At 30.7% G+C, this 27,209-nt stretch overlaps 2 protein-coding genes across 2 annotated transcripts; one reads left to right on the top strand and one right to left on the bottom strand.

Annotated features, from left to right (window-relative positions):
* The first annotated feature begins 472 nt into the window (after positions 1-472).
* On the top strand, positions 473-11,684 carry LOC134681583 (epidermal differentiation-specific protein-like). Its single transcript, XM_063541231.1, has 13 exons — positions 473-508; positions 1,638-1,759; positions 2,293-2,443; positions 3,168-3,307; positions 3,847-3,970; positions 4,370-4,399; positions 5,110-5,231; positions 7,169-7,319; positions 7,940-8,079; positions 8,886-9,015; positions 9,220-9,421; positions 9,691-9,853; positions 10,733-11,684. The coding sequence occupies exons 1-13, from the start codon at positions 491-493 to the stop codon at positions 10,878-10,880; spliced, it is 1,641 nt and encodes a 546-aa protein (XP_063397301.1). The 5' UTR covers positions 473-490; the 3' UTR covers positions 10,881-11,684.
* A 6,660-nt stretch (positions 11,685-18,344) lies between these two features.
* LOC134681582 (epidermal differentiation-specific protein-like) lies at positions 18,345-26,425 on the bottom strand. Its single transcript, XM_063541230.1, has 8 exons — positions 26,386-26,425; positions 25,583-25,704; positions 24,538-24,688; positions 23,324-23,463; positions 22,573-22,702; positions 20,906-21,104; positions 19,724-19,907; positions 18,345-18,662 (listed from the first exon to the last, which is right to left on the bottom strand). Exons 1-8 carry the CDS (start codon positions 26,413-26,415, stop codon positions 18,506-18,508), a joined length of 1,113 nt encoding a protein of 370 aa, XP_063397300.1. The 5' UTR covers positions 26,416-26,425; the 3' UTR covers positions 18,345-18,505.
* Positions 26,426-27,209: the final 784 nt, after the last annotated feature.

The following is a 27,209-nucleotide window of genomic DNA, read 5'->3' as shown; positions in this document are numbered from 1 at the left end:
ACATAAATGAATTTGATCTTTATTTTCAGTTTTGGTGCAAACCTGATATGTTGTAGATTTCGTCTAATCTGCGAAACCTGCATTGATTATTTTCTTTGTTACCATGGTGTTAAATGTTTCAAAATTCTATGCTAAATTTGAGAGTTTTGTTTAAAAAAAGCCAGGAACAAAGACGTGAAACCTTATCGCGTCATACAATTACAAAATATTACTGATAGATGAATAACAGTTCAACAGATACAGGAAAAAATCTTGGGTTTCCCCAGTTTCTCTTCTACTGTATATATAAATATGGTGTAAAATATTTCAAAGCAGTTCATTTATTATTGAAATTCAGTTTATTAAAAAAGAATACAAGGTAGTTTCATCTAGTATAAATAAAGATAGTCGAGTTTGTATTATTCATACGTTATGTTTCAAATAATTCATATATCTAACGTATTCTAAATCCTTCTTATCTTCTTCCAGAGATCTAAAGCAGTCAGATAAAATGAAGGCGCTACCAAAGGTGAGCATTTTTCTTTTAGTTCTACTTTACATAATGATAACAATATGAACTTTGATAATAATAATGAAAAATGAAAATAACGAATATGAAAAAACTCAACAACTTTTACTGTTGATTCATTTATTTTTGTGAATTCCAATTTCTGGTGATTGAGAACAAATATGATTTTAGTGGAATATTGATCTAAGATCGCGTAGTTTTGCCGAGGTCCATCTATAAGCGTACGAAAATGTTTACATTGTTGATCATTAAATTCTTGGTTCAGCTGAACCAACCAAACGAATAATAATGATATCAATAGTTTTAGTAATATAATTATGTCTTTTTTTAGTTTCAATTTTACATTTAATCATAATGACTGTTAACCCCGTTTTTCTAAAAGTAAACTAATTAAGTATACAGGTGTAATTATAGATTCCATGACATTAAAACTACATAGCTCTACTTTATTCATGGACGGTTCATTTCATTTACTTCTCGAGTACTGAACGTTTTTTTTGTTCTAAAGAAAAAACCTTTTTCGCTACCTAAATTCTAAATCTAAAAATATTATTTGATAGGATTTTGGAATTATATTCGCTGAATTGATTTATTTAATTTCAAACTGGTATCTATGATGAGTTTATTTTTTAAATCTGCTAACGTTTTTACGATTTTACACGTTTCTGTGGAATCAATTAGAAATGTCTGTCCGGGTAGGCTGTGTGATATTTCCGTTTTACATGTAATATGGTAACTCATGTGACATACTACTACTTTTGTTTATTCTATACTAAGGTAGAAAGCATGATTTGAACTACAATGTATGCATTGAATGGTTTTAAAGCGATTTAAGTTTCAACGGAAATTATAAGAAAGATATTATAACATGGTTGATTGATTTGGACCAGGCAGAAACATATATAATTATGAAAAGAGCAACATCGTACATATTGCTCAGGCTGATTATATGATAAAATAAAATGTTAATCTATTGTTTTCCACGTGGCACTAAATAAAGGGGCAACACTTAACCTTACATAATAATTGATTGTCAGGTGAATGTTACATCCAAGACCTTTATTTTGATATATAGACCCATAAATGAGCCTCATAAAAAAGATATATAACGACTGCATATTCTTTGTAGATTACCATATATGAACATGCAAATTTTAAGGGAAAGTCTAAAACACTTACGGAGGGTCATGTCAACTTGACAGATGCAGGATTAAACGACTGTATATCTAGTGTCATCGTAGATAGTGGAGTGTAAGTTTCTTTCATCACAAGGTTTAATGCATCATTGAATGCGACAACGACACATTGAGAAATAAGCATGATCCAAAGTTTTGTAGTAATTGCAATACCAATACACATCAGGTTTATAATTTGAAATATTCAAAATATGAAAGATTGAAAATAATGACACCATAGAGCGAAATTTTTAGAAGTTGTTTTTCTGTTCTGTTGTTTATACAAATCATTAAAGAGAAAATGGAAATGGAAAATATGTCAAAGAGATAACAATCCGACTAAACGACATAGTACATAATATAAAAAAAAGTTGCAGCAATATAACACATAATATTTACAAAATTATACTGGTGTGTAGTATTATTCTTCACGGTAAATTTCGCTATAGAAAAACATACAGGGGTAGATGTATCTGTTTGATAAGTGTTTTTTTTTTGGAAGCATTTACTAAATTCAAGCACAGTCTCACTTTAAAAAGAAATCGGAGCTTTAATGTTATATTTTTACTATCATTTCGGTTAAAATATCTTAAATTTATTTTCTTTTAGATGGGTTTTGTATCAGGACTGTAACTATAAAGGAAGTATATGTGTGGTGATGGAAGGAGACAGAATGAACCTTGTGAGCTGTAATAAAGATGAAGACACCCTTTTTTATAACTTCAATGACACAGTTTCATCATTAAAGCCACTAGATATCGTACGTTTATTGTTCTTTTTGAAAACTTTTACTTAATAGTTATCAAAGGTACCAGGATTATAAATGTGTACGCCAGACGTGCGTTTCGTCTAAATAAGACTCATCAGTGAGGCTTATATCAAAACATTTATAAAGCCAAACAAGTACAAAGAGCATTGAGGATCCAAAATTCCAAAAAGTTGTGCCAAATACGGCTAAGGTTTAAAATTACATTTGTTTCAAATTTTTATTTTGCTGTGGTTTTTTTTTTGGTGTATGGGTCATTTAAAATTTGGCACGTAAAAATATGATAGTGTAATTATGGCGTACGTGTATGCATATTATTGTTAGTTCATTTAGTTTGTCTCCCCTCTGGTATCTTTTATCCATCTTTTATTGAATAAATATGATTTTCTTTATGAGAAGCCAATTTGTCTGCATTTTGAAATTTGTTTGATAATTGATATAATTTTGATTTTTTTAAACTTATTTTCGAAATTTATTGATTACATACTGTACAGTTAATTTAATCATTCATACATAAGATGCATAAACGTTTGAATGTTTTAAAACGTCAGCAAAACATATTTGTTAAAAAGTATAAAAAAAACTCATTAAAAATAATGCTTGCTTTGTAAAAACATGTTTAATTCTTTTAATATTGTATTAGTTTCGAAAACTTGACGTACTGGTATAACCTTACATCTCAAATTTTAGAAAGTTTGTTTTTTTTTTTAATTTTTAGGATATAACTGAGGATCCAAAGTGTACTCTTTACGTTCATGATTTTAAAGGAAATTCATTAATGTTGACAAATGATCTTCTAGACCTACGAACCAAAAATATGAACGATACTGTTTCTTCTATCAGGGTACACAATGGAATGTAAGTTTGATTTAAAGTTTGTTTCTAGAATACATTTTTTTTTCTCAGATAAACTTACCTATAAATCAAATATCCTTGTATTTTGCAACTCAGTTATTATAGAAGATTTACAGTATAACACATAGTATATCAAATTATTTATCAATCTAAAATTGAATAAGTGATAGTAACATTGAGCTTTCTGAGAAACATTTATACCCCTATTCAATAAGATTTGGTTTTCCCTTGACTTACATTTTTAGTATCTCTCACACTAACCTTTTTTTTTTAAATTGCAGCTTATTGTAATAATAATTTTATTTTTATTTGATTGGTATCATTTATTAATAATAAAACTATACATTCAAATACCCTTGTACGAAAGATGTGTTCAAAAAATATGTATGAAATTTGAACAAAATAAAGTTAGTACTGCTGTATATGCAAACACATTAAACATATATGTTCAAACCTGACTCGTAAAAAACACAATCAATACACCCATGCTCATTTTGAGATTAATCGAAGATTTTATGTAGTGATTTCTTTTATTCAAATAGATGGGTTGGATATGAAGATGTTAATTTTGGTGGTAAACAGACACTATACCTACCAGGAGACCATATGATGAAGGCCACAGATGGAGAATACAAGAATGATACACTATCGTCAATAAGAGCACTTGTAATGTTCAGTTTTGGATCTTTGGTTTTCTCTGGGGTTTTTTCATTCTAACTCATTTGCTTTATCTATATATTGTGTCAGATATATTAAATATTATGTTATATATATGTATTTCATGTATTGACATTTTTATTTTTTTTTTATTTTTTTTTATAAAAACTACTAATACATACAAAAAAGAAGACTGTCACATCAAACAGGAAACTTAAATATAAGTAGACATAATACAAGTCAGATGTAGGACAACTTGGATATTTTCTAAATTGAAGTATTTATAATCAAGAATCAAAAGAATTAGTCAAGAACCTTCAGTTTTTTAATTGTTTAATGACTTGATTGTAAAATATTAATTGTACAAATCAAAAAAGTTGTTGATTTAGTTTGTAAATTTTCTTTCAGAAATCAAAGAAAAAGAAAAAGGAACCAAAGGTAAGAAGTTGAATCCATAACTTTATAAAAATAATTATTATATTAGAAGTAAAAATATAGATTTCGCTAAATATCTTAGCTCGGATCTTCTCTTTTTAACGATAACGCCTTCTAGTTAAAAGTCCTTGTTGCAGCGTTAATTTACTACAGTTCAATGTATGCATGCCTTTATTAAAATCTTTATTTTGTGAGTTTTAATTATTCGTAGCTATTGCAAATGTAAACTCGAACTATTTATCTTGATTTCATTGATTTGTGTGATTTGCGTGCAATATATATATATCACGTACAATTGAGTTGTCTGTTTTATAATTACTCAAATTGTCTTTACACAAGACTTAAGTTTATACATCACCACTCTGACGTACCTTGAATGATCATCCAAAACAATAACGGTACCGTGTTTCTTCGTCAGATGTACCAGTCGCCAAGAAAGAACTCCTCAGTGATGCTCGAGGCAAAGCATTTAAAAATCAAAACGTTGTTAAAAGGATGAAGACATATAAACCAATTAAGATAAAAAGCTATTTTTAAAGTTTTTACTATGACAAAATGAACTTTTTTTTATTTCTTACTCCTTAATTGCTATATATAACAACAAACTGTATATGTTTATTATCAAATATATTTGTTAAATGAAGATTACATTTCTGTATAAAAATTTTCAAACATACATGTACCTTTCATTTTCTGTTATTTGTTCTTTGCAGATCACCTTGTATGAACATGCAAATTTTAAGGGGAGATCTAAAACATTCACGGAGGCTCATCCTGATATGGAAGATGCAGGATTCTTTGATTGCGCATCAAGTGTCATTGTAGAAGGTGGCGTGTAAGTTTGTTTTATATCTCACATATCCTCATACGACATAGAAATAATGAAATAACAATTGATTCTGTGGGTAAAGAGGCTTAAGGTGGTATGGGAGTCTAGAATAAAAATGATAGAATTTGTTCATACTTTGTCAAAATGTAGTATCTATTGATACATGTTCAAAAATGTTATAAAAATGATAGGTCACTGCGCATTTTCTCAAGCTACGGGTTGTGACAAAATGACAAATTTTGTATGGATTATACCGGAAAAAGCACCGTTTTGTGAATAGAAACTAAACAAAATGATAAAATCGTATAATAAATTAGAAAAAGATAGCTTTCAGACAATGCTTTTAGAATATCAAAAGAAAAGATAGGGTCACCGTACGTCTTTTCCGGCTCACAGACAAAAAAGAAAATTTTATGTAAAGTCCTTCAGAAAATGCACTGTTTTAGAGTTACCTCCCCTTAAAATGCCAATTTGAAAATATTAAAAACGCAACCAAAAATAATCTACACTTGTAAAAATTTAATATTTCTAAGTTATATTCTTATAAATTGGTTCTTTTAAATGAAAACTCACATTAAATATTGCATTCCTGCATCAAATTTTGCTAACTTGATAGAAAATATGGACCTTAGATTCTCTGTTTTTTACAATCCAAGATGGCGAAAGACACCCATACCACCTTAAGCACGTTATCGATCACCATAAACATTTGAACTCACACTTAATGTCGAAGACAATAACAATCAAAACCAAGGAGTAAACAAGACTCAAAAACTCAGGACAATTTACATCAACAGTAAAAACTCCACTAAAAACCGGGAGTGAAATCAGGTGCTCAGGAAGGGTAAGCATTTCATGCACCGTATACGGCAGCCGTCGTTTTATTTCTTTGTTCAATTCGGTAATGATGGAAAATTATTATAACTGGGGAAGAATACCAGATATGATTTCTGACACACTTTTGTCATAATGACCAATCAGCTCATGATGGCGACTGTAAAATTTCTTGAGCGATGACCTTAATTTGATTGATTCATAGCCCCGTCTTAGCAATGTTTGAGAAAGCAGTATTTCTCGTTTTACGAATCAACGTACTTTGAGCTAGTTCTATCAATTTTGACACAAATACTCCATATGCCGGTGCCGCTTTGATGTTGCTACACAGAAACGGAAAGTCGACTATAGGAAAATTAGAATCACCGCGTTTGTAATAAATTTTGGTATTCAACCTACCATCAGTAGTCATTTCGAGAAAAAGGTATAAATATGAAGCAGATTTATCTGTGTCGGTATTATCTTTAATTTCAAGTTCACATGGATATATTAAATGTAACATGTGTAAGTGATCACGGAATCTATTTTTATTAAGATGCAGAACATCATCAATATACCGAAAAGTGAAATTAAAGGACTGAGCTAATTTCGTTTTTCCTTTCTTTACAAGCCCTTCGATAAATTCTGCTTCATAGGAATTTAAAAATAAATCTGCAAGAAGAGGAGCGCAATTGGTACCCATTGGGATTCCAATGATCTGTTGGAAGACAGAACCTCCAAATTCAACGAAATACGAGGTCTAAAGTATAGTTGACTCTTTATCAATAGTATTGTTGACAACCTATATGGGATTTTGCACATACATACAGATTATCTGTATACTCATATTTATATATACTTGTGTGTGTATGTGTGTGTTTATTATTGTTGTTTATTTTTTTACATCTATTATTTATGTCGATGCATGCCTTTCCATATTGTTTTATTAACTATCGAAAGAGACAAGTGCATCCATCAACACACTACTTTTAGTAATGTTAACATTTTAAATGAAACTTTTTTTACAAGTCCTAGTTCATGTATCTGTATGGAAAAATGTTCATATGACTTTAAAGTTTTCTATATTCATATCATATCAAAACGACTCACCTTTTTTGTATTAACTTCAGTTGGGTTTTGTACCAATACCGTAGATATAGAGGACATATTTGTGTAGTAATTGAAGGAGACAGGACAAATCTGGTTGCTGGTAAAAGAGATAAAGACACAAGGTTTCAATGTTTCAACGATACTGTATCCTCATTAAAGCCATTAGATTTCGTACGTCTATTTCACTTTTGTAATGTTACAAGTTATATTATAAAAAAATATCTTTTCGTTGAATATAATTCCGAAAAACAAACTTTTTATCGTGAACACACATACATGTATCTGAAGAATTGATTTACTTAGTTGTTTGAGGATTACACATGCATTATGTTAAATTTTTCTGTTGATCTTTGAAAATTTTTGATGTTAAATCACTTTCCCTGTTTAAGGGAACGACTACATAATCTCACAAACAAATTCAAACCGTTTTATATACTAGTATCTAGCTAATACAGTGGCTGTACTTGGTTGCTAGATGCAATATTTGCTTTCTGATTTGCTTTTCATAATTTAGACTTGTTTTTTGTTTTCATTTTCAATTGAAACTGTATGGTAATCAGAAGTATGTCTCTTTTGGACATGAATGGATAGTTGTCTCGTTTATTCCATTTGTTTTTATGTTCGCGAATTTAAAACTCAGGAATAGTTTGATTATTTTAACTCTGTATCTTTTAAGTTGCAGATTTTATACAAAATATTTAAAGGCCAAAATACAAGCTGTGCATAATAGTTTACTGCGGTTCAAGCAAAATATTTCACAGTATCTGCATACACATTTTTTTTTTTGGCAGGATTGCACGGAGGAACCAAAGTGTACAGTGTATGAACATGATTTTTCAGGCCGTGCTTTACAGTTCACAGAAGACATTTTGGACTTAAGATGGTATAAAATGAACGACAAAGCATCATCTATCAGAGTGCATAGTGGAGCGTAAGTTGGATTTTTAGTTTATTATAATTATTTATTTTTTTATTTTCTATCATAATAAGCAATCATTTATTGTTTTCTCATCATCCTGCCTTAAGACAAGTGATCTTTTCTCACCACTTGGCGTCCGTGTTCTGTGTCATTGTCCGTCGTCATCTTCGTCCATTGTTAAATATTATAAAAATCTCTTTCCAAAATACTGGATTAAATTTACACAAACTTGGTCAACTGAAAAAAAACTGAATGATCGCACTAGCCAACAAAGATAGCAAACAGGGTTTTGAATAGGACTAAAATGTAAAAAAATGTTTTGTCGATCATCGTGAAATCTCATTGAATAGAGATAACATAAAAAGACAGAGTTTTCACACTGGTAAGAACTATCTGCTGTTTTTTTTAAGCCCAAACCTCTCATTTTGAATTACATATAGAATAAAAACCTTAATTTAGATATGCTAGACATGAAAATGTTTGTAAGTTAATTTATAATAAGATGATATACGTATTTGACAACAATCGAAATGTCATACATATTATAACTGATTAACAGACTTATGGATATTCAAAAGATGTGAACGCATTGATATGTATACCGTGATTGTGAAAATATTTGAGAAATATATCAGTTCATGTAAAATAAACTCTTTCCATGTAACAACTACTAAACTAGAACGTTTTTTTATAACACTTAATCACATATCGCACTTGGTTTGTGTTTCAATCAATAGACCATTACCTAATTTTTGTACTAGATATAATAAATAAACAAATTTCTGTCTTTAATTCGTGATAATCATTTTAATCAACAGATGGGTCGGATTTGAAGGTGTCAATTTTGATGGGAAAATGACACTGTATCTACCAGGTGACCACAACTCTAGAGCTACAGATGGAATCTACAGAAATGACACACTTTCGTCGCTCAGAGCACTCCAAATAGTATGTATTTGTTTTATGTCACTGATAAAATAATAATGCAGTGAATGCCTATAAAATTTAATAATTTTATTGAATCCACAAGTTGCTGTATTAAGGAAAGATTAGTTGACTGAGATTAGAATAAACTAAAGAATTCCATATTATCCTTTATGATAATGGTATATATTATCACGTATCTTTAAATGAATTTGTGTATTATAATAGAAACCATGCTTTCCAATTATTGTTGATGGCATTGATTACCATATGGATAGAGGATCATGTGAAGAAAAAATGGTAGATATATTTTCATGGACGCAGAAAAACAACACCGATGTCAAACAGAAACTATCTGTTTCAAAAGAAAAAACTGTCACAACTGAAGACTCATACGAGTTTCGCTGGGAAAAAGGAACTAAAGTATCAGGTGATAATTGCGTTATCATAATTTAAGAATTTCTGCCGAAATGAAAATATACATGTAAAACTTAAACGTCAATTTGTATCACAACAATTGTACGAAATATAAGAAACACAAGTATTAAATTATTTAATAAATGAAAATTACAGAAAGTAAGAAGAAAAAAATCCATATTGCCAAACACTTAACAAATGATGTGAAGAGTGTGATTAATGTGATATCTAACAGGGATTTAATTTGTGTCTTACCTTTATACAATTTTCTTTTTCATACAGCTGAAGTTTCAATTGAAACTTCCATTCCTTTCACCTCCATGAACACATCTATGAAATTGGGTGCTGAATCTTTCTACAACATTGGATCAAATGAGAGAAAGAAAACAGGAAAAAAAGAAACCTGGACTGTTCATTACCCTTCAGAAATACCTTCGAAATCTACGTAAGTAGTATTTAAAAAAACAATGGAAAGTGGCTGTGGTCTAATAAGGAGGTAAACATTACTCAAACGACAAAAAATGACACACAAAATAATGTAAACATTAAAGTGACTATTTTTTCTCTTAGTCTATTTTGTAAGTGTTATCGATGTCATTATATGTTTCATTAATTTCTAAATAAAGAGTCCGTGGCTGCCCAGTGGTCTAATTAAGTAGTCACTTCTCTATCCCTAACCTGTCACACTTGTGAGATGCACTCGACTCTCATCTTAATTGACTAGAATTTTCAGTTTATTGTCAAAGTTTAGTACTAGTAGTTCTTTCCGAATGCTACTTCATCCTCCGCAATTAATAAATTTTATAACTACTGCGTTATTATCGCTTGTCATGGACTATCATTACTGAGGTTGACCGATCACCTTGTAGATCTCGTAACGGTTATTGATTAAAGTAGTATGATTTCTTTTTCTGAATAAATCTTTTGCTAGTTTAAACAACCATGAAGATTCAAAAAGGATAACATTTAAATCTAATATAGTTGTTAATGAAGGCAAAACGCAAGTAAAAAGCTATCAAATCGAGATGATTAAAAGTTAGATCTACACAATGATTTAATATCCAAAACAAATACTTCCAATATCACAAACTGTTCTAAAATTCAACATTCAAAACTGTTTAAAAGTAGAGAAAATGTATATTTGGTTATCGCAGAGAGACAGAATGATGTACGTGCTATTCTGTAGTATTCTCTTTTTACAAATCATTCTAATATTATTGAAATATATAAAGAAGTAAGGCGCAACTATCAAGTATTACATTTGCTGAAAAAATTTAAACATAAGTTATACTGCATGAATGAACATTAAATTTCTTTCTTACAGGATTACTTTGACATCCTCCCTTAGAAAAGGCAAGATGGATGTACCATACACTGCAAGTTTTCACCAAGGAGACAAAAAATGGACAGAAAAGGGCACCTTCCATGGAATTAATTACTTTGGATTTCAGACAGAATTTAAACAGACATAAATATGAGACTCTTTTAAAGAATTAGCGGATAACAATTCTTAATGAGACTAAAATGGTCAAATCAGTAGCTTTACTCATCTAATAATAACTAATAATTTTGTCTAACAAGTAGTGACCATTCTCTGATTATATCACTTTATTTAGCACATTATGTATCAAATAACATTAATCCCGAACATTTTATAATAAATGCATGCTATAGTATTAATAAATTTGCTGCATTCGACCTGAACGCCTATCAAAAGTAACGGTCACCACTTGACATATGTCTTCTGTTGTCTGGAAACTTTTATATGTAAAAATATATAATAAGTAACAAGTAGAGATCACTTATTGTCACATTATTACATTTCAAATCTTATAACCCATTCTTCTGTGAACACATACTAAAACTAATGATTTACTTATCTGTAAATGACTTTATTTAAAAAATGAATGGAAATGCTTCTTTTGTATAAAAAAAGAAATATGTTTATTTTTTATCACAAGTTTAACAACGAGTTTTACAAACAAAAAACGTCAACACTTACAGAGCAAAGTTCCTTTCGGACTTGATATTAAATAATTAGACACTAGTCATCAATTTGAAGCATATTCATAGTATGATTTGCATTCATTAATTCACATTTTTGGCAATTTTAGCAGTTTTACGTGTTATTGTTCAAATCATTAAACGGTTTGTTTAAATCAAAACAGTTTATTTTACCACTATGTAACACACCAACATCTAATCTACAGGAACCAAAAGGGTTGATAACAAAAACATAAACACTATGGATTATCTATGAGAATTGCGTATTGGACATAAAGTAGATAAAAAAAAATCTGAAACATATACAAAGATATTTTGTTTCATATTATATATACATTTACATGTCCTTTTTATTTGTATTAATTGTGTTCATATATAATGCTTTTCTCAAATAAAATTATTAGCAATGATTTGAATTATTTTATATTGTTTAGTTCATACTTATGTTAGTGCTCCGAACAGACACTCAGAATCTTCAATGGTGTATATTCAGTCAGTACCTCATATCCTTGCATATCATATATCCCAGTTAGCATTAAGTTATTGATACTACTGATGAGAGAATTACTGCTTTATTTCTTGAACTTTTCCTCAATATTGACACAGATTGACGATTTCACACACACATTTATGAAACACGGGATGATGTCAACTTCCAAATTATCAATTTCTCATCAGTAACATAACTTCTGCTCCATCGTATGGTGTCTACATATCGCAATTGAAACGTTATGTACGTACAGGTTCGCAATATACAGACTTCATATACAAAAGTGTGTTCCCTACGCTGAAATTACCCCAACATAGTTACAAGGAGGAAAGAATAATAATGACACTCCGTAAATATTATGAACACCATCAAATTTCTTTTTATTTATACGATGTGTTTGTGTTTAAACTTAGGCCGTGTACAGTTAACATGTTTACATTTCGTTTAATGGAATGTAAACTAAGGCCGTGTTCCCACCAAACGCCGTGTACAGTAAACATTTACATATGGTTTAATGTAATCTACACTTGTTTCACATAAGATTTGTCCACATCTTTACACCTTGTTTAGTTACCTGTACATAAGATGTGTTCACACTTGTAAACTGTAAACTGTATGTTATGTAAATGTTCATTACGTAAAACCGAACTAAAATTTTCTAACAACTTTCTAGTAGTAAGGGAACGACCATTTGACTTATAAAAAAAGGGGGGGATGGAAGTTTCCCCATACATTATAGTCACTGTGTTAAATATTGAATTGGTACCATCGAAAACATTTGAATATTGTCTTTCGCACGAGAGAAAATTCGGACTCAGAACCCCCCCCCCCCCCCCCTTTGTTTTTTTAAAGTAAAGTGGTTGCTCCTTTAAGAAAGTCATTTTGGATGATTTGCAGTAGTTTAAAGATGTCTCGACTACGCTTTAAAAATGTATGCTGCATCAGCGTGCTTATAGACAAAGAAAAAGAATTGCGATGTTAAGGATCACAACATTTCTATCTTTTCTGTTTGTTTCAAATGGTATTGATTCTACAAGGTTTTTTTTTGGGGGGGGGGGGGGCAAAAGGAAAGGGGTTTTATATTTTTTAACTGTATTTTAACGAATCTGAGTATCTACACAAGCAAACAATTAACCTCACCCTTTTTCAGTCATGCATTAATGAGTGAATCTCTGTTTGAGTAAAGACCAGTGGCAAATATTTCTGTCAGTGTGTACGTCCAGTCGATTCGGGAAGACCTTTTCTAGAGAATTATATGTTCGGCAATGATGATGGATGAGTTTTGATAAGGGGATAATAAGGCTACGTAAAGTGTTTTTATAACAAATAAATATATCAAGTTTAGAAAAATATCTCTTAAAAGAACTTAATTAATAAGTGTAAAATCGTTTCTTTTTTACATATAAATGGAAAAATTACAGTTCGGAATGTCTAGTTTTGTATACACTGAACCTACACAAGGCCTTCATCGACTATCGACTGCATGAAGACAAAACATAATTTAAACTACATGTAAACATTGAGTTTTATCAATGAGAACGTAATTATGTTTAGTTTATGTATGAGTTACACTAACACAACACCGAGTTAAGGTCAATGTGAACACGGCCTAATTTCACATTAAATTTGTTCACATCTTTACACTTTGTTTAGCTACCTAAGTTTTGTTCACACTTGTAAACTATATGTCATTTAAATGTCCATGACGTAGAACTGAATTCAAATTTTTCTAGCAGTTAGGGAACGACCATTTGACTAGAAAAAAAGGGGGGATCGATTTTTTCACAATTTTATTAAAATAATATTGGGTCATAAAGATAATTAGAAGGAACAAATATTCTGAATCCAAAGTTTCCCCATACATTTTAGAGTTAAATATTGAATTGGTACCATCGAAAAAAAAACACTAAACATGATCAAATATGAACTTTCGCGCCAGAAAAAATTCTGACTCGAACACTCGATTTTTATTTGTATGCCCCGCCTACGATAGTAGAGGGGCATTATGTTTTCTGGTCTGTGCGTCCGTCTTTCCGTCCGTCTGTTTGTTCGTTCGTTTGTTCGTTCGTTCGTTCTTTCGTTCGTTCAGGTTAAAGTTTTTGATCAAGGTAGTTTTTGATGAAGTTGAAGTCCAATCAACTTCAAACTTAGTACACATGTTCCCTATGATATGATATTTCTCTTTTTACATTTAAATGCCAAATTATATTTTTTATCCCAATTTCACGGTCCACTAAACATAGAAAATGATAATGGGAGTGGGGCAATCGTGTACTATGGACACATTCTTGTTTCTGTTTGTTTCAAATGGTATTTTGTCTCCAAGGAGTATTTGGCCAAAGTGGGGGGTAATATTTTTTTTTTAAATTTCTGATTGAATTTTAACGGATCTGATATACTACACAAACAAACAATTAACCTCACCCTTTTTCAGTACTGCATTTATGAGTAAATCATTGTTTGAGTAAAGACCAGTGGCAAATATTTGTATTTCTACGTACGTCCAGTCGATTCGGGAAGACCTTTTCAAATGAATTATGTGTTCGGCAATGATGATGGATGAATCTTGATAAGGTGTTAATAAGGCTACGTGAAGAGTTTTTATAACAAATAAATATATCAAGTTTAGACAAATATCTCTGTATCAATGGTATATAAAAATCGTTTCTTTTTTAAATATACCTCTGAAATTAAAGTTCTGAATGCCTAATGTTATGTACACTTAACCTACACAAGGCCTACATCGACTTTCGACTGCATGTAGACAAAACATGATTTAAACTACATGTACACATTGAGTTTATCAATGGGGACGTAATTATGTTAAGTTTATGTGTGAGTTACACTAACACAACACCGAGTTTAGGTCAATGTGAACACGGCCTTACTGTCGCTATGTTTATCATGTCTTAGATTGTACTATACCATCTACGTCGTCTAGTCTTCTAAGTACCGAATGTTTCATATTCATGAATATGACTGTTTTGCCGAGTGTGAATTAGCAATGCTATTTGACATATCTCGGTATTCATACATCCAACATTCATGTATTTAGCAATGCTGGTTCCTTTCTATATCGTCGATTAGATATTGTGTTACGTCTTTTTTGTTGTAATTTGAATTCTGTATTTCAGGTACAACCAAAGTTTTATTTGTCAGTAAAGTCCAGTTAAAATCTGTTTTCTATTGACATGATTGATAACGTACTGTGATATTCCGAATAATTCTGACTTCGTCGCAGCATTGATTGAAAAAAAACTTTCACAACGTCGTAACAAGGTTGTTTTTCTGGACTAGTATTGTGAAAATAATAGTGGACTTTTGGATCTCGTTCCATATAAATGTTTATTATATATACGTCACAAACATTCGTCACTGTTTGTTCTGTCAATCATTTTAATCTGTTGTTTTTTTCTGCGGTAAAAATGCTGTAATGTATCATTAATTTTTTCATTTCTCTTAGCTGAAAATTCTTGCATTTGTTTGTACTGTATAACTGTCACGATATGTTTTCTACATGTATATGAGCAAGATGTTTGAGTTACTTTAAAACTAGGTTCAAATTCCATTTTTTTTCTATAAATGTCCTATACAAATACATGCCTATGGTAGTTGTTATCAAATAGTTTCTTTTTTTTTGATTTAATGTTTCGTCTGTTGCAGATCGTTGTTTCCTTTATAGTTTATGTGTTTCTCTCGGTTTTAGTTTGTAACCAGGATTTGTTTTCTCTTAATCGATTTTTGACTTTTCGTAGCTCATGTATGTTAAACCTGTGACAGTAAATGCCATACTACCTCATAGAAAACTCAGTCACCAACTTGAATTGTAAAGATGACTATGACTTTTATTTAACAAGAGCAAAAATTCACACACAGTCTAAAAAAAAAATTTCAGAAAACAATTCAAGGTCTTTCATTATTTTGTTTCTTAATAGTTGATAAGAAGTTACATCCAGTTTATTCAAAGTTACTATTTGTATCCAATCGTCATTCTGAGTAAAAATATATTTACAAGGGCTCCATACTTCAGTTTATTTTCTGTCCATCTTCATTCAGGTGGTTTCACACTTTTTAACAGACTGATTTTTTTCTTGATAACAATATTTGGAAGATTTGGTGTTTAACATTACTGATGACGATATGTACGGAAAATATAAAAATCCCAAAAAGAATTAAAAGAATTACATATGAACACAATATTTGAATTAAGAATACAGCAAAAACAGTTTGTATATTGTCCTAGTAAATTAAAGATAATTTTAACCCATTTCAGATGTTCGGCGTCCTTCAATCTCGATCAGACGATTTTCAGTGCTAGGAGGACTTTTTGCTGATGTTTTTACACTCTGTCTGATGAATTACTATTTTCAACTGATTTTTATAGTTAGTGCTTATGTATTACTGTTATACCACTACTCCAGGCTAGAGGAGGGTTTGGATCCTGCTTACATGTTTAAACCCGCAACATTCTGTATGTGTGTGCCTGTCTCAGGTCAGGAACATGTAGTTCAGTGGTTGTCGTTTGGTGCTGTGTAACATTTTTTTTTTTCATTTATTTCTACAATATTTACACCGTAAGGTTGTCTGTTTGAATTGTTTGACATTTATTATTTCGGGGCAATTTTGGTAACTGTGCGGTATGGGCTTAACTCATTGTTGAAGACCATACGATGACCTAGTTGTGTTAATGTCTGTGTTATTTTGGTCTCTTGTGAATAGTTTGCTAATTGGCAATCATACAACATCTACTTTTTAATATTGATTTCCATGTGTGACTGGTGAATACAAATATGGTGACTTGGTTTCTATTTCCATAACACCTTTGCCAACATTGGATGTCTTTTTGCCTTTGTCTGGAGTACAAGCCATGTCCGATCAGAATGGTAACAATATATATGATGACACATTTAAAGAGCATGTCAATTCTCTGAACAAAAAATAACTTTGCTAAAACTCTTTGAATGGTCCGAATCTGGCCTGTACCAATCCAATATGACCTTCTCAAAGTTTCCCAATCAATATCACCTGTTTTTAAAGGTACCGACTTTTTATCTCCGTTTGAAAAAGCAACATGTGTTTTCGATAACAAACAAGATCATTTCTTAATTTAAGATAAATTAACTTTTATTTGGAATAAAATTGAGAATGGAAATTGGGAATGTGTCAAAAAGACAACAACCCGACCATAGAAAAGACAACAGCAGAAGATCACCAATAGGTCTTCAATGTAGCAAGAAATTCTTTCACCCGGAGGCGTCATACAGCTGCCCCCTAAACAAATAATAGTTCAGTGATAATGAACGCCATACTAAACTCCAAGTTGTACACAGAAAACTAAAATTAAAAATATTCAAGACTAACAAAGGCCAGAGGCTCATGACTTGGGACAGGCGCAAAAATGCGGCGGGGTTAAACATGTTTATGAGATCTGAATTCTCCCCTTATACCTCTAGCCAATGTCGAAAAGGAAACCCATAACAATACGCACATTAAAATTCAGTTCAAGTGAAGTCCGAGTCTGATGTCAGAAGATGTAACCAAAGAAAATAAACAAAATGACAATAATACATAAATAACAACAGACCACTAGCAGTTAACTGACATGCCAGCTTCAATTAAACTGATTGAAAGATTATGAGTCTATCATATGAATATCAGGCACAATCCTTCCCGTTAGAATTTAAGTATCATACCATCATAACATATATGAGAAGAACATAAACCGTGTCATAACAACTGTTTTTTTTTAAATAAATGAGTTTAGTTCCGATGCAAAGACCAATCTTTAATGACCAGTCTTCATTGAATGCAATTAGTTGTAAAAAGGTCTACAGTACTCATCGTTTTATTTGAACACGGCGTTAGAATATCATCTGATCATACAGTATCTAGTTCAGAATTACTATTTTGCTCAATTATAATGTTTAAATAGCAGCTGTATATATTGAAATTATTCATTGTCAATTATTCTTTACAATAGTTGCAGCTACGTCAAAATCATGATTTTTTTTTTCAAATTGTTTAAGCTCATATATTGAGGAAATTTGTTTTTTTTAATTATAAAAAAGGAAACAAAAACACGTCTGTTGAAAGTAAGATGTTTATTTTTGAGAAAAATTATAACAACACTTGCACAACAATAAAAACTAAGACATTCAATACATTTACAGATTTTGTTTACTGTTAATCAATATTTTAATCCTCTATAAGGCGTTTTCCTGTGCTAACACACTATGTTGACTTTATTCATTAAAATAGAAAAACATATTTTGATGTGATAACGTCTGTTCATGTTTTTGTATCCTTGTTGATATTCAAGGTTTAATAAAGGTTTTAATGTTATGTTGAATAATAAACAATTGTATATAAATGGAAAAAATAAGAATATGTATATCCAGCTTATTAAAGACAAAAAGCATACGTATATTTTTATAAGCAGAGACTTTTGTTTTTATAAATAAAAATTGACATATTTGGAATTCATTTCAAACAGAGAATATTGTTTTTGCATGGGTTAATGAGTTGAATCTACAGATTTTACAAATCTCAATCATGTTGAATAAAAAATCAGAAGCGATAAATTATCAGTACTGAGGTTTGGGTTTAACCTAAAGTTTTCTGTTGAATATCTGTAACAAAACCGAAGTATTGTGTTCCGAAGTATGTGCCAGTCTCTGTCCATCTTTTTTCTCCTTTGTGAAAGTGGGCTGTAAACGGAATATCCATCTTCCCCTTTGTAATGTATGATGTCAACGTTATCCTATTTCAAAAATAAATAGGACTAAATCATAAGTATACAATCAATCAAAGAGGGACGAACGAAATCAAACTCACAAATTGAAAATAAAACGACAACGCCATGGTTAAAAATGAAAAGACAAATAGATACATAACAGAACACAACAACATGGAAGAAAACTAAAGATTAGGCAGCACGAATCCCACTCAAAACAAGGGGTGATCTCAGGTACTCCTGAAAAGTAAACAGAACCTGCTCCTCATGTGGCAACCATCGTATTGCCAATGTTATAATAAGTTGACGGTGACAGATTGATAATATTTTGTTTTTGTCTAGGTTGTTGTATTCTTTAACCATAGCGTTAATTAGGTAACGATTATGACCAACAGAAAGACAAGTTACACTATATATAAAGTTTAAATTGTTTGTTGTTCGACCAAAAATGGATTCTTGGTGTTCTTATTGAAACATTTACGTCATAACTACAATCCCCTTCCCTTTCATGAATGTGACCTACCGAATTAGATTATTTACCGGATTTGTAATCACATAAGCAACACGACGGGTGCCACACGTGGAGCAGGATCTGCTACCAATACGGAGCACCTGAGATCACCTTTACTTTTTGGTAGGGTTCGTGTTGTTTATTCTTTGGGTTTCTATTTTGTGTCATGTGTACTATTGTTTGTTTGTCTCTTTCCTTTTTAACCATGGCGTTGTCAGTTTGTTTTGGGTAAATGAGTTTGACTGTCCCTTTGGTATCTTTCGTCTCTCTTTCAGTGTTCATTATATCAATAACTTTAGTTTAACAATTTATTTCGTGATTTAAATCTATAAAGTGTTCTCCTTGTTTGATTGGACTTTGCTTAGTTCATACAGTTGGTGCTATAGAAAAATTGAGAAAATAAATTGGGAATATGTCAAAGAGACAACAACCCGACTAAAGAGTAGAACACAACAGAAGGCTTTAAAGGTTCTTCAACTCAGCGAGAAAACCTCTCAACCGGAGTCTTAAGCGATTATATTCTTATATCTTAGTTATACTGTCTAATGCTTATCAAATTTGTATAATAGTAACGTACTCAGATTTAGGTGGAATTTCTGTTGGATACTGAACATTCCATTTTTCTGTTTTTGAAATTTTTCTTTCGAGTGTTTTCCCGATGTTTAAGTGCGCTTCCATACCGATGGCCATTGATACGCTGACCGACAAGGGAACTCCCAAAGCTGCCTCCAAATCGGCTGATATTTCAGTAGTCATGTCAACTACAAATAAAAATCAGATACAATAACAGTCTACAATAAGTATGTATTACTAGCATAACTAACAAAAGTGATTGCAGTTTGTATGGGACTGGTTCTTTTTCGTCATGTAAATTGTCAGTTTCTTTTCGAATTATGAGATTTTGAGGCCCATTGTGAAACTGTGGTCAATGGAGTCATATGAGACTGTCATACAAGTGTGGGGTTTGGCTAACCATAAGGCCAGATATATAACAATACTCTTTACGTTAGGAAATGTCTAAAATGTTTTCCATTCATTTGATGTGTTTGATGTGAGTGATTTGGCAATTTTTATATAAAAATTTAAAAAGGGTTTTCCGTTTTGTATTTTGAGGTTTTTGCTTGTTACTATTTGGTATCTTCCGCCACATTTAACAATTTTTATGCCAAATGACAAACTTATATTTGCAGAAATAAACACCATTGTATAATTGGAATTAAGTATTTTGTTTATTTTTTCTATGCACGGAAATTTGAATTTAAATCGAAATATATACACATTAATTTAATTTGAGAACTATATACTTCAAAACACATATTCAAATCGTGTGTGAATAATGTTTGAATTCATGTTGAATCTAAAAGGTTATATAAAGATGTTCTATTGATTTCATGTATATTCATTCTACAGTACATTTTCGTTCTTCTCTTGAAATATAAGAAAGACCATCAGATATAAGCACGCTATTTCTGCTTTTAAAATAGATTTAACGGTTGTTGCATTTTAAGAATTCAACAAAATTTGTTAATCTTAATCAAATAATGGAGGTGAAAAACATTAAAAGTACTTTTAAAACGCATTGAACATGAAAAAAGTAAACCAATGCTAATAGGTTTTAATAATTAGATAGTTAAGTTAAAGCACAAATTAAAGAATGTGCGATAAAAGTATAATGATTGTATGTTATCAATATTTTGTTATTGGGTGCATTTGTTACGCAAATCTTGGTAAATGTCGTAATTTGACATCAAGATCTTACATGAAATTTTAGCTCCAGTATCCCAGCGAAATTGGTATGTATTTTCAGTTGTGATGATCTTTTCCTTACTGATAGACAGCTTTTGTTTGATATCGGTGTTGTTTTTCTGCGTCCAAGACAAAACAGTCGTGGGTTTTAAAGTACGATGTCCTCCTGCATGAAACTCTATTTTATCAACAATTAAAGGAATAGTGTCCGTCTGCAAAAATTAAAAACAAAACTTGTTATGTTTGTTGTGATCATAAACATTTGTCATAATATCAATACAAATAAAACCCAAGAATGGAACAATACAAAACTTTATCAGTTGCAAAAATATTTGAAAACATGAGGACCAACGAGAAAACTGAAATGTTCCCTAATGAATTAACGGAGATCTTGAAATAGATAAAACGTATCCGAACTAAACTTGTTTTAAGTATTCAGACAAAATCCCCTTAAAACTACTCAGAAAATCACGTCAAGATTATTACAAAGAACTACAGACGCGCGTTACGTCTAGACAATCAGTTGTATTTAGTGTAACATAATATTTAGGTAAAATAGGTGAATTTCGCTATCCTTAATTGTAAATAAAAGTAAACATAAGGACCAGATTTCAATAAATTTAGCACAAATTGATGCAGGAACGAGGTTAACAAATGCAAATTTTAATTTAAAAGAGCAAATTCATAACATTTTAACTTATAACTAGTTATCAAAGGTACCAGGATAATAATTTATTACGACAGACCCGCGTTTCGTCTACATAAGACTCAACAGTGATACACTATCAAAATATGTATAGAGCCAAACAAGTACAAAGTTGAAGAGCATTCAGGATCCAAAATTCCAAAACAATGTGCCAAATACGGCTAAGGTAATCTATGCCTCGGGTATGAAAATTCTTAGTTTTTCGAAAATTTCAAAGTTTTGTTACAGGAAATTTATTAAAATGACCACATTATTGATTTTCATGTCAATACCAAAATGTTGACTACTTGGCTGGAATATATAAGTTATCTTATTTGTTTGTAGATTATTGTTTGATGTTTTATATGTTTATAAGAGTGCATGTTCTGAACAAATCTAACATGAGAAAAAAAATACCGTGATTATATCTTTACTTAAAGATTTTTTCTCATAATTTATATTAAAACTTTATCATTCCATTTATCTTCTAAACTCATAATGATATTTTTTCTCTGTATAATCCATACAAACTGTGTAATTTTGTCACAACCTGTAGCTTGTATCTATATTTTTTGTTATTTTCCTTAGTATATGCATATATTACCACATATACTACGATTTGGCAAAGTAGAGACACGCATTCTAACATTTACTTAACGTCTTGCCAACAAAATATTTGTAGTTGTAGTGACATATTATAATAATCACGAAAATATCTTTTATCCGAAAATGTCTTTTATTTACATTCATGACTTTATAAACATATTATATCCATTTATAGATATATTTAAGTAAGTACGGAAAAAGTAAATTCACAAACATACTGAACACCGAGAAAAATTCAATCTGGAAGAAACTAAATTTTCATAATACAGTCCTTTTCTTTCGAAATAGATAGTATACAAATAGAGTTTCAAACACTTTATAAAAATAAATATTCAAATATGATATTTGAACTGACTTGTATTCTAACTAATATTAAACATAGAACATACAATGTGTAGGGCTCTTAGTGAACATAGCTGGTCATTTCTAAATCCTCCTTCTGTGGATGACATGATATGGTCCCCTTTCAAGTAGAGAGAGTGTGTTCCATGGAAATTAACCATATCATACCCAACCCATCTATGAAAGGAAATAGGATTCACATGTTATTTCGACAAGTTACAAACAATCATAAGCAGCCTGTGAGATTGATGTTTGAACTGTTATGTATGCATTTTAGTATGTACATTATGCTTAGTAAATTAAAAGTTATAAAAACAAAAATCTATCAATGAATTTTTTTTTTGCCAATATCTTGAAAATGAAACAACTGCCATGCAAGTGTCAGGTTTTGCTAGTTTTAAATCCAATTGTAACGCATCATTTTGTTTCGAGAACGATTGTACTAATTTAGTATCAAGACAGTTGCTTTCCATTGGATCATTGGTTTATTTAGTCGAGCGTTTAATGTTATCTGGTTTTATTCACTTTCCCTGAGAGTTTTAAAAAAAAAATGCTTTTGGTATACTGCAGACACTTATACCCTTTTATCAAATGTGTTATTTTAACTCGCAAGAAAATATGCGAAAGTGTAAGACATAAAAACATGGTTGTCAGCATTCAAACTAAAGCAAAACTACAACTAACTGTATCCGTATCGTATACAATCTGTTAATTTCTCAAATGAGGTCTTAAACACGTATTCGAGTTGATTGCTATTGATCTAGAGTAAGAATAATTTGTTAGACAATAAGTACTTACGCTCCACTATGCACCCTGATGGAGGATATTTGATTGCTCATTTTATACCACCCAAGGTCCAAAATGTCATCTGTGAATTCTAAGGAACGACCTTCAAAACCATGTATGTAAACGGTACACTTTGGCTCTTCAGTAAAATCCTGAAATAACAAAATGAAAATAACACTATATATGTGTGTATGTGTCGGAATGACTTCCCCAAATTAATCGTCATCAGTAAGACCATAGTATAAACATTTAAAGCTAAGGGTTGTCTATATACGAAGAATTGATATGGGGATAAGTTTAATTCCTCTGTTGTTTATCTTTTAAAAAATGTTGACCTGGAGTACACTAAAGACCTTCGGACAAAATATATTAATATGCTTGCACGTTTGCATAAGTGTAAAATTTTGAAATAAATTTGCATGAGACATAGGGAACTAATTGTCAGAATACGCATTTGAGGAAGTAAAAGTAGTATTATGTGTGTTTAACTCATGAAATAGAAGTCGCATTTTGAATTTGATAATGTCTTCAACCTTTTTTCTAGAGAAAAATAAAGATGTTACCAATGCATCGAGTGTGATACGATATTTATCACCTCGAGACAGTTAACTATTCAAATTTAAAACGCGAGGCTTCCCGAGCGTTTTAAATATTTAAAATTTAACTGTCGAGAGTGGATAAATATCGTATTACGCAGGATTTGGATGTAGAATCTGTTTCTCTAATGATTTTCAAACAATATGCAGGCAAACGTATTCCTTCTATTCGAATGAGCTGCAAAAAGATGTGTTTTTTCTATTTGACGTCATTAGGCATCGTCGCCTTTGTTCATGCCGTCACAATAGGAAATCAGAGGAAAGCAAGAAAATTCGACAACCATTCGGATTTTAACAAATGAAGAAGTGAGATCAAACGAACCACACGCTGATTAAATGTTTATTTACAACGGGTGCAGAAAGGGATAAATTGACAAAGAATTAGAGAAGCTAACTTCCTATATGCCTTTGTGACAGTGTATTTTCGGAAAATCATATCTTGAATTTACTTGATTTAATCGATAAACAACTTATATTTATTTATATACTGACCGACTTTAGAAACGCAACACTATATTATTTTTGTGTTATTTTTAAATGAATGTGTCAACGTCAAAAGCGATGACTGTCTGTCTGATAGGATAATGCTATCAATATTTACTAGTCGTTTTGATTAACGAATTTACGTACGTAGTTCAATGGCTTTAAAGATGAAACAACATCATTAAAATCATGAATTTTTGTGCCTTTATCTCCTCTACAGTTCAAGAGATTGGTTCTGTCACCTTCCATTACTACACAAACATTTCCTGTATAGTTACAGTGTTGGTACAATACCCATCTGAAACAAAGCAAATTCAAAATGTTCTCATCTTCAAATTTTTGTAATCTATTAGGTACAAAAATATATAACAAAGTGGATCTACTCCGTCACTAGATTACATGAATGAAAACAAAAGAAATTTTATGTCATATAGTTAAAATTATTAAGCGTTCATTCTGGAAAAGAAAACAGGATCCCGCAGTGCGAATGTGTGGTTTTTTTTGTAATTAATACACGCTTAATGGTTGGATTTCTAGAAGAAAGATAAGCAGTTAGCGATATCCTTTTACTCTACTTTCCGCTATATATATGATGTTCTTTCACTAAATAATTAAAATTTGGTGACTATGTGGAAAGCACCTATCCCATTGCACTAGAGATAAAGGATACTACATATACATTTAAGTCTGTCTCATATCTTGACTTATATCTAGAAATAGACAATAAGGGTCGCCTGAAAACAAAACTTTACGACAAAAGAGATGATTTCAGCTTTCCAATTGTGCACTTTCCATTTATGAGTAGCAACATTCCAGCAGTACCTGCATATGGGGTATATATTTGCCAATTGATACGATATTCCCGTGCTTGCATTTCCTATCATGATTTGTGATAAGGGTTGCTGCTCACAAGGAAGCTATAATATATAGGATAATGTAACCAATTTTTTTTTTTTAGTATTAGTATCAATAATAGTAAAAACCAGAAGATCAAGTAAATTCAACGGACAGACGGAACAGAAGATTACAAGGATGATTGGGCTACCTTATGATATGTATCGTTTAAGTCGGCTAATAAGGTTAAAATATATAATTAGCCTATTTTTAATTTGTATTTTACGTTTGTAGTAGACAATCAGATTCTATAAGAACTGCATTGATAGTCGTTTCACAAGTTATATGGAATACTTACACTCCTCCTTCTACGATTACACTTGATGAATAATCATTGAATCCTTCATCTATCAAATTGTCATTCGCTTCCGTGAATGTTTTAGACCTGCCCTTAAAATTCACATGTTCATATAAAGTGATCTGTAAAAGAAGAAGTCAACAATGAATATGTTCCAAGAATTATATCTGTGGCATAGTCATGATATCTTGAAAAACAGAGAAGGATAATACCAAACGAACATGAACAAACTAAAACTCGTTAATAACTAATGACAAAGAGAAGACAAAAATGTTAAACAATACTACTATCAAATCTTTCTTAAGTTTATTTTGAATGACTTGTATCAAATTGACTTTTAATGGCGAAACAATGTTTCAATATTCCATGTTTACATATATTTTAGGCAAACATAACCATTAATGCTTTTTCTCGTCTAAATCGCAAATAATGCCGTTTTATCTGGGTTTTTTTAAAAAGCAATTTCAATTTTGTTTTTCTCCATCGAGTGAACCTTAGACAAATGCCGTTAATAATATAAATACACTTGATTTAAGTTTGTAAAATTAGGTATGCAATACAGAACGTATTTCAAGGTCTAACTTTCGAACTTATTCATTTAAAGCTACAATTATAACACATATAATAAAATTATATATTAAAATAGTTACATATGATTATTTGTATCATAATATGACGACTGAAAGCTAAAATAATCAACATTATTTAGTTCTTCAAAAAAATAGTTATGATAATTATAATAATAAAATGAATGTTAACTACTTTTATAATATTTCCCAACAGATATTAAATAAATCGCTAACCTTTGGTTTCTTTTTCTCATCAACTCCCATAATTTGACAGAGGTCTGAAAGAGAAAGAATGAATTCAATGATGAATACTGTAATTAAGAATTGATTGAGTGCATTTATTATCACGATTTTGTCATTTTTCAAAAAAATTGTTAATTTTAACGATATTGAGAACATTCCTGCTTAATTTCTTTAAAAAAGAATTAAAAAGCAAGTTTAAATTATTGCTGTTATAACCTTGTTGCAAAAATAAGAACATCGCAATTATATTTGAATTTACAGTAAAGTACATATATATATATATTTCAGAAACAATAGTTTGGGTAGAAAAAAAAATTGATTATAAATTTTTAAATGTCATCTACCTTTTAATGGATCCTTTGAAACCAAATTCAATTACAAAGGCTGAATGATCTGGTTAGATGTTTCCTTTTCACATCTTTATTTATACTGTAGAAGGGAAACTAGGAAAACCCAACATATTTCCCTATTTATGAAGAATTGTAATAGATCCATGAATTGGGTGTTGTTATTTTATAACTAGATAAGATCTCATATATTTGTTCCTTACTTTACAATTCAGAAGAAAAAGGATTATAGCTTAGTATTTCAAACTATATAACATCATAATTGTGAGAGAGAATATATTGAATAGTGATTTTTGAAACTTGTGTTACAGGTTTCTTTAGTATTTCTAAACCGAAAAATACGATCATGTTAAACTTCTTCGAATAATTCGTGCAAGTGATAAATATAAATAACACATTAAGTCAGCAATCAGGTTAAGCACGGTTCCAACAGGAAAATCAAATTTGAACAAATATTAAATGTCTCGA

Source organism: Mytilus trossulus, chromosome 8, assembly GCF_036588685.1.
Source record: "Mytilus trossulus isolate FHL-02 chromosome 8, PNRI_Mtr1.1.1.hap1, whole genome shotgun sequence".
Taxonomy (NCBI): Eukaryota; Metazoa; Mollusca; class Bivalvia; order Mytilida; family Mytilidae; genus Mytilus; species Mytilus trossulus.
This window is presented reverse-complemented; position numbering and strand designations above follow the sequence as displayed.